General features: G+C 44.4%; 1 protein-coding gene across 1 annotated transcript in view; it reads right to left on the minus strand.

The window, feature by feature from the left end:
• Nucleotides 1–6,657: 6,657 nt before the first annotated feature.
• The window catches only part of mex3a (mex-3 RNA binding family member A), a 6,503-nt gene continuing 2,651 nt past the window's right edge, over nucleotides 6,658–10,509 (minus strand). The window contains exon 2 of the mRNA XM_037676729.1: nucleotides 6,658–7,823. Coding sequence (XP_037532657.1) covers nucleotides 6,676–7,823 — 1,148 coding nt within the window. The 3' untranslated portion in view covers nucleotides 6,658–6,675. The remainder of the gene's footprint in view (nucleotides 7,824–10,509) is intronic.

Raw genomic sequence — 10,509 nt, forward strand, 5'->3', positions numbered from 1 at the left:
GCACATGTATAAATAAATTCTGTTTGTTATAGCTCATCTCTTACGTGTCTTCAGTTTGAAACGAGCAGCTGGGCACTGTTACTGTTCATCACCCAGCTTTGATATAACCTCTGGTGTCCAGTGTAATTTAAGATGTTTGCAAAGTGCTGTCGAACCATGTTGTTCCTCTGATTACTGATATTAAATATTAATGGTCCTTATCAAAGGATCAATTTAACCATCAGGACTCTTGTCTCCAAGAAAAACACACATTCTCCTTTAGTTAATTTCATTTTTGTTTTATTAGAAACATTTACAATACATTTTGAATCTTGAAAAAATAACAAATAACCAGAACTAACATGGCGCAGATACAATAATAATAATTATTATTATAATAAAAATGTCTTCAAAAAATGTAATTCACAAAAAAACATGTGCTATAAGAAATAAACCTGCAATATCACATGCCTCGTCGGGGCACGGCACACTGAACAGAGTTCAAAAAACTTTTTATTATATTTTTTTTTGTTTGTTTTTATCTTTTCTTTCTCGTCCGTTGAAGTCGACGCTGCGCCTCTGAGGGCCACAGCGGCGACGCTCCCTCACCGTTCACAGAGAAACCAGAAACTAACGCCAGCTGGTGCCGGCCCAAAAACTAATGCACTACAACCACTATTAGACCGGTATGAAACACCTCTACTGTGCTGGAAAAATTGGAAACGCTACCAAAGACAAACCGTCAGACTGCATCGGCCTCTTTGGAAAGGGCTCGAGTCCTGCCAGCGAGCGCCGCGTCCGTCCCCAACTTCTTCAACAACGCGCCGTTTCTTGCGTGTCTTTTGAAACCGTGTCGGCTCTTAAAACAAATGGAAGGTAAATTTTCAGTGGAAACAAACGCTCGTCCACAAACGGGTAACGAGAAGTCGTGGCGGGGTCTGAAACGGTCGCCGTCTGGCTCCGAACTCAACAACAGCCTTCCACTTTCTAAAGAGGACCCAACTATGAACATCTACAGCAGAGGAACGGTCTGGGCGCCGGAGCGCCCCGCCCCGCTCCTCCTGTCTAAGTGACCATACAATATACATGCAAACTAGTACGGCAATGAATCTGCTCTGTGTGTGTGTGTTCATCTAGTTACATATAGATCTACGCAGCGCGCTGTCGTCTGATGCCTCCACTTGCACTTCGCCTAATTAACGCATCAGGAAAGTCGATCGTAAAGGCGTTTTTTTTTTTTTTAAAGCCGGTTACGTTCCGCCGCCAGCGAATCGATCAGGCCGAGCAGCAGACGAAAGAAACGTGTGAATGATCGTGTTTACAAGTCGTGTGTGTGTGTGTGGCCCTGCTGGGCGCGAGGCTGCCTCATTCATTCCAAGCGTTGCAGTTTTTTTTATTTTTACATTTTGATAAGAAAAAAGCAAGTTTAGATTACAGAGGAAACGAGTAACGGCGTCAGTCAGTAACGTGGGGTTAGTTGAAAAAGGGCGGGAAGGGGTTACAGCAAGCAGCACTGCACAAAGAGATGCTGATGCAGGAAAAATAGATATGATCGAGGCACAAAAATGATGCTCTGTGACTAAAATATCTCCAAATTCTAAAAATATTATATTTTTCTGTAATTATTTCATTGTTAGTGCACTGGTGTTGAAGTAGTGCATGTGTGAAGTTAAAATTTCAGTTATGGGACACTTTTTCCACACTCGTGAGAAAAGTATCCATAACTTTCATAAATAATACTTCTTATTTTTTTTACTCATTAGTAGAAACTGACCTCCCTGTGTTTAGAAATATATTAACTTCTTGTAATTTTAATTAAAAAAAAACAAAACGTCTTGAGGTTACTCATAAATATGCTGTTTTTTTCTTGTCATAAATAACATCCAGATACTGACTTTTCTTTTCTCCCCTCTGCTTTCTATGAAATAATAACCCATGTTAGCAAAATAGATTTGAAAAACAGTAATATGTTTTTTTTTTATTCGTTTTTAAGTAACTTTCTATAAATGCATGTGGAAGAACTCAAATATAGACTACATTGAAAACCTGTTGCAAATTCTTTAAAAAGAAAAAAACAAAAAACTAACTTAAAGCTCACTTTTTAAATCGACAAAACAATACGGTTGCATAAATTTTTTTTTTATTGTTTTTATTTTTTGTTTACATTCAAATGCATTGCTCAATGTGTGGCTGACAGGTTGGTAGAATTGCTTTAAGTGCATCCATTAGAAATAAGGATTTCCTATCACTCCTTGAAAGGGATTCTACATAAATGCATAAAGAAGAAGAAAAACGTGTATTTGTACTATAATCGTAGCCATAATACAGCATAGTAAATAATACTACCACCAACAGAATGAATCACTACGTCGTCCCGCCCTGTGCTGTTCCACAAACGATGCGTTCAGGGGAGCCGGACAAATGAAACTTAGCATCATTTTAGGAATCAATAATTAAACTATGCATCAATTCAACTACACAGTAAATATAAGCTTTTAAATTTAAGCTCTTAAAGCTTTTATACACTTTAGATATCAGGCTAATTAATCTTTTTATGCTTCTTTTTGATAAATCTTACCCTCGTACTATATTCCACTAACATGCAGTTAAAAGTAAGGATGCAGTTTGTGCCTCTCTACATAAATGTCATTTTTAAACCCTAACTTCCTCCGATTGGTTGATTTCTTTTAGAGAAAATGATTCGTCACGGTGGACTCTGATCTGACCTCTTTGGGGAGAAATGAGTCCGTTTGTAAGAAACGTGACACGCCTTCATTTTAAACTGATTATTCAGAGTTGTGGGATTAATTCCAACATATCAGATTGATGTTTTTGCTTCAGTTGACTCTAAAACGTTTGGACGCTAAAAGAAGTAAATATGAAGATAAGTTAGCTCGTGTTCTTCTCTTTGGCAACGTCGGACCTTTTCTCTTTCAAAGGAGACGAACGAAAACGAAGCAGCGCAAAAAATAAACATCGACGAAGTCGTCGTAAAGTCTGATCTGGCACGTGTGCTCTCCAGTGGAGCCTCCGAGGGGATAATGGACGTAAAGCATGGAAGCGTGTGGACGGTGCCGACGGCCCATTATCCCATGTAGTCCCACCTTCTGCTTCCCGCTGACGCCTTTTTCGTTTAATTTTCCTTCACAAAAGCTGCAGAGACGGCAGCTCCGACTTCTCAACAACGAGCCAGAACTTCAGCTCGGAGCACGACGACTGTCTTCAGATTCACACTTTGATTTTTTCAGGCTCCTCATAAACAACGAGGAGTCGTCCGTAAAGTTCTGGACGTGACGGAAACTCATACGCACGAAGCAAATAAGTGAAACCCTGAAGCTTTTAGGAATCTGTTGGGTTTTTTTTAATCCACGCTGGTTCTGTAAGACAGAAACGCAGCATTCTCATCCAAATAATTAAGATATTTAAAGAATTAACTGTTTATTGTCCTTTTTATTGCTTTGCATCCTGATAAATAAGCTTTTTTTTTTTGTTTTTTTGCTTTTTACTTGGGGGAAAAAAGTTCTTTAAATATTTGAGTTTTTATTTGAGATTGAATACATCGGTGGATTCATAAAATTCATACTTACAGTTTATAATAATGTCTCTATATTTGAATGAAATACTAAGTTTAAATAATATTTCTTACACGTATGGATCTATCTAATATACTATAGATGTCAAACAGGTGACGGGGCGCGTATATGAAAGATTAGCTCTTCCTCAACTCAAAACACTTTTGAGTTCGTTTCGCTAAAACGTTGACAAACGACACTTTGAGACTGTAAAAATAAGCAGAAACTCCTTCCTTCCTGGTGCACGTACACGATATTTACAGAGGAGTGCCTTCCCGTGAAGGTCGTGAACTTACAGCGTCTAAAGCGGGAGAATCTCTAATAAGACGTCTCTTTAATAAAACAGTGCAAAACTGAAAAAAACTATTAAAACGGCATTGATTAAACGGATGAGAGTTCTCCCGAACTGCCTCTATTAATAACAAGAACCACCAGAAACACACAAAATAAATGATAGGGAATCCTTATGTGCATGTCCTACAGATTCTGTGAGATTTCACCATCAGTGGTCGGTTTGGTATTAATCAAATGTTTTTGTAATAAGGTGCTTTATTCTGTATTTTGTGGGTTTTAAAGAGCCTAATGTCCAGAATTTCTCTAATCCCCCTCCACCCGAGCGGTTTGATTCACATTCTTCTTTTTTTCCAAAAATAAGTTCTGTAAAAAGTTGCTTTTGGGGGAGTGGTGCTATCAAAGGCCAACGTTGCTACCTTGTAAGCCAAAGCCATGGCAATATTCCATAAAAATATTAAGGCAGAACAGAAAGAAAAAAGAACCAAACACGAAGTTCAAGGAGCAGTGTCAGACTTTTCGAGCGTGACGCTGAAAGCTTAGGCCAAAAACGCTGTGCAAGTTCTCCAGCCATAAAAAAACTAACTATTCCTACTTTTCATAGATTTCAAGGTACTTCTTGTAAGCACGGCATCACGTGGGCGCTCTGCTTTCTGTGTGTGTGATTTTATTTTTTAAAGGAGGGGCCTTTGTCTGCCCTGAAGACTTGTATCGGTAAAAAGAGACGGAAGCCGAATTCTTCGCGGACACGCAGAGGCCTGCTGGTGTCGCCACGACACACGCGCACGTGACAGCAGCTCCAAACTCAACACGCCGAGGAGCAGCACAACTGCTTTTTATGCTTTTTGTCTTGGAGCATGCTGCTCTTTCTCGCCAACAGTTTTAATCCCTACCTTCCCCCCTCCTCATTCGTTCCTGTTGCCCTCTGAAATCCCCAGGCTGGGGCTAAGGCAGACGCAGAGGGTGTGTAATTTGATTCAGCATGAGTGCTGGTTAAATGGGGCGTTTCCTCGGCCTTCCTGTCAATTACAATAGTCTGATTTTGTTCTGAAAGTGAGGCGAGGGGGCCGCCGCCGGCCGAGGCGTTCGCAGCGAGGGGGCAGTCTGCAGGACGTGCTTCAAAGCAGCGAGGCTGGACGTTTGTGGAAATTCTGATCTTTCAAATAGCACCCCGTTCTGTACGGGGGGGGGGGGCTGTGAAATGTTCACGCAGACTGATTCCAGGTAACCGGATCGTGTCTTTCTCCCCTAAAGCCCCCGATTTGTTCACAGCTGCCAAGTTTAGCTAGTGTCTTTCTAAGCTTGTGTGTGATTTGGGACAAAGGAGGGGTCCCCTCCCACTGTCCCCAGTTGGGTTAAAAAGCGGGGGGCCCAGCTGCATCCACCCAGGTCCAGAGTCCCCACACGGTCCGCACCTGGGTCGACCCATTTGCCTAATTGTGAATGTGTGAATCCAGGCCGTGTCCGAGCTCTGTGCAGCCCACGCTGCCTCTGCTGCCCAGACAATACGGTCCAACTGTAAGCTCTGGGGGGGGGGGGGGGGATGAAAAGCCACTCCCAAAGAAAAGAGAGAAAAGAAAGGAGGCTTGGGGAGACCTCCAAACCCAGGGTCAAAGCCACAGTTTGCCATGAAACACCTGCTCCTGTACGGCTTTGCTAATTACAGGGGGAGGGGGGCAGGCCCCCTCGCAGCGCCCACGTCACGCTGTCGGCAACAGACGAGGAGAAAGGATTACACTTCTGTGTTTTACAGTATCAACTCCGCTAATCTGCTGCTGATTCAGGAAACATTTTACACTTTTTACCCAGCTTTGTTTACAGCACACGCCTCACACAAATGCTTGTTGACGGAGGGGGGGGGGGGGGGGGGGGCGTCATGTATTGTTCAACGGCTGCGGCCAAACGACCACACGAGACAATAAAGCGAGGTTAAGGTGGCTTCAAGACACGTCCATCGGGAATATCCAGAACGGGCCAACTGGATGAATTCCAAGTCCCCCCCCCCAAACAAATTAAATCTGTGCTTTTCCATCACTGAATGTTTTCAACAAACTGCAGTGACCAAAGTGTCACCACTGGCTACCGTTCGAAGCCGAGCCTTCCTCCACGTCTGTAAATAACAACAATAACTATTTACTGTAAATAATTCACATCCTGTCCCTTTTTCTGGATGAAACAAAAGATCTGCTTCTCGTTGGACTCGATCTATTCACATTTTCACGTCACCAAACCGATTTCTGTAAAAGCACAGCGCATGTGAAAAAGTTGAATTTACCTTCACGTCGGCTTCGGAAAATTTCAACAAAACAATTGGCAATCCTGTTTTAGAGCAAGATGATTGTAAGGTGCAAAGATTTTCCTCCTCCTAACAACGTTGACTTCCTGGGTCAGCCGAGTGCAGACTGGCGTCCTTAACAATCATCTTCTTCCTTCATTATAAACCCACTTCATGGTAAAATAAAAAATTTGAATAATAAAATGTTCACATTGACTTCACTGCCTACGCTGCGATTCATGAATGAAAAACAGCAGCAGTCAAAAAACAACTGAAAAGCAGAGTACTATACTTCTCTTATAAACAAAACTTTTATAAAATATATATGCATATATATAAAAAGGAAAAACTTAAAAATATTTCTTATACTTTTTAGCAAAGCAAGCAGGGCCTTCTAAAATATCTGCTTGATTGTTTTAAGATTTTCTGAAAAACAAAAATGTGTATACTAACAATAATAATAATATAATAATATTAATAATAAGAATTATTATTAGAACAGTAAATAATTATTGAAGAAACACTGAGGGAACTAAGGATAAAAACTGACGTGGTTCTTTAGGAGAATATCCGGATGGCCTGTGTGACCTGGGTGTGGCACACCGGACACTCCGGGTGGTTCAGCTCACAGATCCGGATGGCACACTCCATGCAGAACAGGTTATGGCCACAGGGCACCAAGGCGGCCGTCACTTTGCTCTCGAAGCAGGTCATGCAGTCCCGCACGATGGCCGGCGGAGAGTCCGGCACTGGCAGGCGGCCCGGGAAGCCCTCGCCGGCTGAGGTGGGCTCGCTGTGAGCGCGGCGGGCCTGGGCGTGAGGTGAGCCCGACACGATGCTGGTGACTGAAGAGTTGTTGGCGGTGCCGCCGCAGGGCTCGGCCAAGCCCGGGGACAGTCTGGTCAGGGGCAGTGGGAGGCCCCCGAAGCTTTTGGAGCGTTGCTGGGTGTAAAAGGACACCTGTTTGGGGTAGTCGGGGTCGCCCCAGCCCTGGGTACCCTCCGATCCAAAATAGGAACAAGGTTTGTCTCCGGAGCTGGAGTAGTTGCCCTTGTTGTACATGCCCCCTCCCTCTCCACCGCCTCCTCCACTCCCTCCTCCAACTATGGCGTCTGAGAAGTTCTGGCGGTAGCTGCTGGTGAGAGGCTTGCGCTGTCCCCCCTGCAGCCCCCACACCTGCTGTAGCCGGCTCTCCAGACCACCGGTGCTGCCCACTGGGCTGCTTCCGCCGTTGGGCCCCAGACAGTCGTTCTCGTTGTTGTGGTCATGCAGGCCTCCCGTTCGAAAGGCGATGTGCGCCTCGATCTCCTCTCGGGCCCGCTCGGCGTTGCTCGGCGACCCGGTGATCTCGAAGACGGGGTCGCGGTCTCGACTGGGGGTGACGATGTACGTGCAGGTCTGCTGCTGGATGCGCTTTATGGTGGAACCTTTCGGCCCCACCACCAGCCCAACAACACGGTATGGCACTCTCACCTGAATGGTGGTCTGGCCCGGTAGTGGTGTGGGCGGGGAGCCGCTGAAGGACACGCCCAGCTTGTTGCGAGACGCCCGGAGCATTGAAAAGTGCTCCGCAGCAGAGATGATCTCCCGACGGGCCAGAGCAACATCCTCCTTCCGACCGGTGATGAGGAACACGGGCTCCTCTCCTCGGACGGGGGTCTTGATGTAGGTGTTGGTTTTGGCTCGCAGGGCTTTAATCTTGCAACCTGAAAGGACACGTCAGACTTTTAAAAACACATCCTGGCTACGTTTTCTGACACAAGCATCAAATCAGGGAGTTGAGGTGGTGTCTCAAAGGGCTCAGAATATTAGTCTTGCAATTATTTACTAGTCTTCGCAAGGTTCTTACCGTATTCTTCGCCCTATAAGTCGCAGTTTTTTGCATGATTGCATACCCTGCGACTTATACGCTGAAGCAACGTTTGTTTTTGTTTTTCTCCCCATATTTATAAACCAATTTTTGGCTGATATGACCGTTTTCATTCATTCTGACTGAAAATATTGAACACTACCATTTTCAGCTGCTAGATGGCACTCGAGCTGTATGGCATGCCGTTGTATCATGTAATAGGTAAACGTGGCTATTAATGACACAATCAGCTTGCCATATAATAGTGGTAGAAAATGGTAGTGTTCAATATTTTCAGTCAGAATGAATGAAAACGGTCATATCAGCCAAAAATTGGTTTATAAACATGGGAGGAAAAAACGTTACTCGTCCAGCTCGCTTGGAGCAACCGTCAGATCTGCTTCATTTCTCTGCACCACCACGGCTAAATGAAGCTGATTTGACCATTGAAGTGCATTTATTAAGTAAAAGTTAAACTGAGACACATCTTTACTATAACGTCGAGCAAACAAATCATTGTTTTTAAGTGTTGATCTTGTTAAATTCTTGTTAAAGTCCTCCCATGTACGTTCCCGCAGCTGCCATTTGGCAGCCAGTTGGTTTTTGGCACAACACCGGCCCACGTTTCCGGGTTATCAGCGGTAACTCATAACAGATGCGACTTATACGGCGAAGCGACGTATTTATGGATTTTTCCAATTTATCAGACATATTTGGACTGATGTGACGTGTTCGGCGGAAAATACAGTAATTTTTCTTGCACGAGTTGCAGAAGCATGCAGCCGTGTCGCTTGGATTTTGAACACGTTCACGAAGTTTTAGCATGTCCTGTCTTTTGAATCAGTCCCAGAGTGGTTAACGCACATCGAACCTGTCAGCAAAACTTCTTCTGTGTGATGTTTAGTTCCGACATCAGTTTGGATAAACCCACATTCTCTTCTGTCCAAACTCAGTGGCATCAAGTCCAGTGAGTCCGTAGGATCAACCAAATATATTATTAGCAGCAGAACAATGCGGTGTACTTCAAATATAACGGTCTGTGATTTACTGCAGTCCCAACACTTTTTATAAGGGTAGGTCCTGGTCCTGTCTGGTCTACAACCCAAACAAAATAATGTGCAAGGCCAAAACTACAGATTTACAAGCCGTGCACACAAAAACAGTATGATTTTCCTAAACTGGCTGCATAAAATGATGCCACAGCTTGCTGCTGACAACACTCGGTTCAGTGAGACTGCAGCTGAAAATTCATGCATTGTCTCACAATTCAGAGATATTTTTTTTCTACCAGACTAGTCGGTCTGTGAGATCCACCTCCACCGGCAGGAAGACTCTTCATCTGGGTGTTTCTGCTTCAACATACGTTTTACAGGCAAACGGTAATTTAGCACTTGGGAGGATTTCAAGCACTTTTGCATTGGCGTGTGTTTAATGTGCTTCAAATCTCAAATTAGCAACGTGCACGTGCAGAGGTGTTGTCCAGCACGGATGTGGCTGTATTTGGAGCTATAGCGGTTTGTGTACGGTGCTGGTGTGACCTTTCCTTGAACTTGAAAAACAACATGGTCAGCCCACGTTAGTTTTGTTGCCGTTTCTTGCCCTAAATCAGTCTGTTTCTGATTATCCTGTACAAGTTGACTCCGTGAAGTGCTTTTAAGATGTTCTGCCATGACAGAGTGCAGGTTAATGTTATTTCATGACAGTTTATCTGACCTTGTGTGAGGACAGGATACGTATTGTCTCAGTTATTATGGAAAGAGGACCGGCAGGTCCGTCTGAGGTCAACAAGAACACCAAATGACAGCGATTCTGTTTATATCAGACACGTATCACGTAGAAGATGCACCAGCACGAGTTAGCGTTCGTTCGTTTGTTCCGGCAGCTTCCTTATTAAGACTTCCCACGTTTATTGGTGAGCTGAACGCTTCTCGTCTCATCGGGACAAACCGAGGAAGCCACCCTCAGCGCTCTGCAGGCATGAAGGCGTCTAACGGCACTTCAGACTGAAGCTGGATATTTCCCTAATGCCCCACACAGACCCACTTTTCTCAGGAACGCTCACTTCCAGGAAGCAGCCGTACAGAAGGAAGGATGGCGATACTCAGAGGGGTTAGATTCGCTCATGCCCCAATTCTGAAGATGCCCTCTAAGGCCACCGCTCGGCTAACGGACCTGCTCGTGTCACAAGTGTTTATGGAACAACAAGCTCATTTATTTTCACAAACTGCATTTTAGGATTTGACAAGTTAACGTCCTAATTAAATCATTTCCAACAGACAAAGATGAATTAATCAGAAGCAGGATTTAAGGCCACGGGAGACGGTTCTGCTCCCGAGCTGCTGAACTGAACGAGGTGATTCACAACAACCGTACGAGAGGAGCGCTCTGACGGACGGGAGAAAACAATCATTCCTTCACGACAGGAAGCTCCTGTTTTCACCAGACCAGCGCTGATGCTGGGGGGTAGAGCCAGCTAACGAAGGGCCCCATCAAAGCCCCCCCCCCCCACACACACACTTCTATAGTCAGGACAAAAATGGGTC

This window comes from Nematolebias whitei, chromosome 5 (assembly GCF_014905685.2).
Source record: "Nematolebias whitei isolate Nwh7 chromosome 5, NemWhi1, whole genome shotgun sequence".
NCBI classification, from domain to species: Eukaryota; Metazoa; Chordata; class Actinopteri; order Cyprinodontiformes; family Rivulidae; genus Nematolebias; species Nematolebias whitei.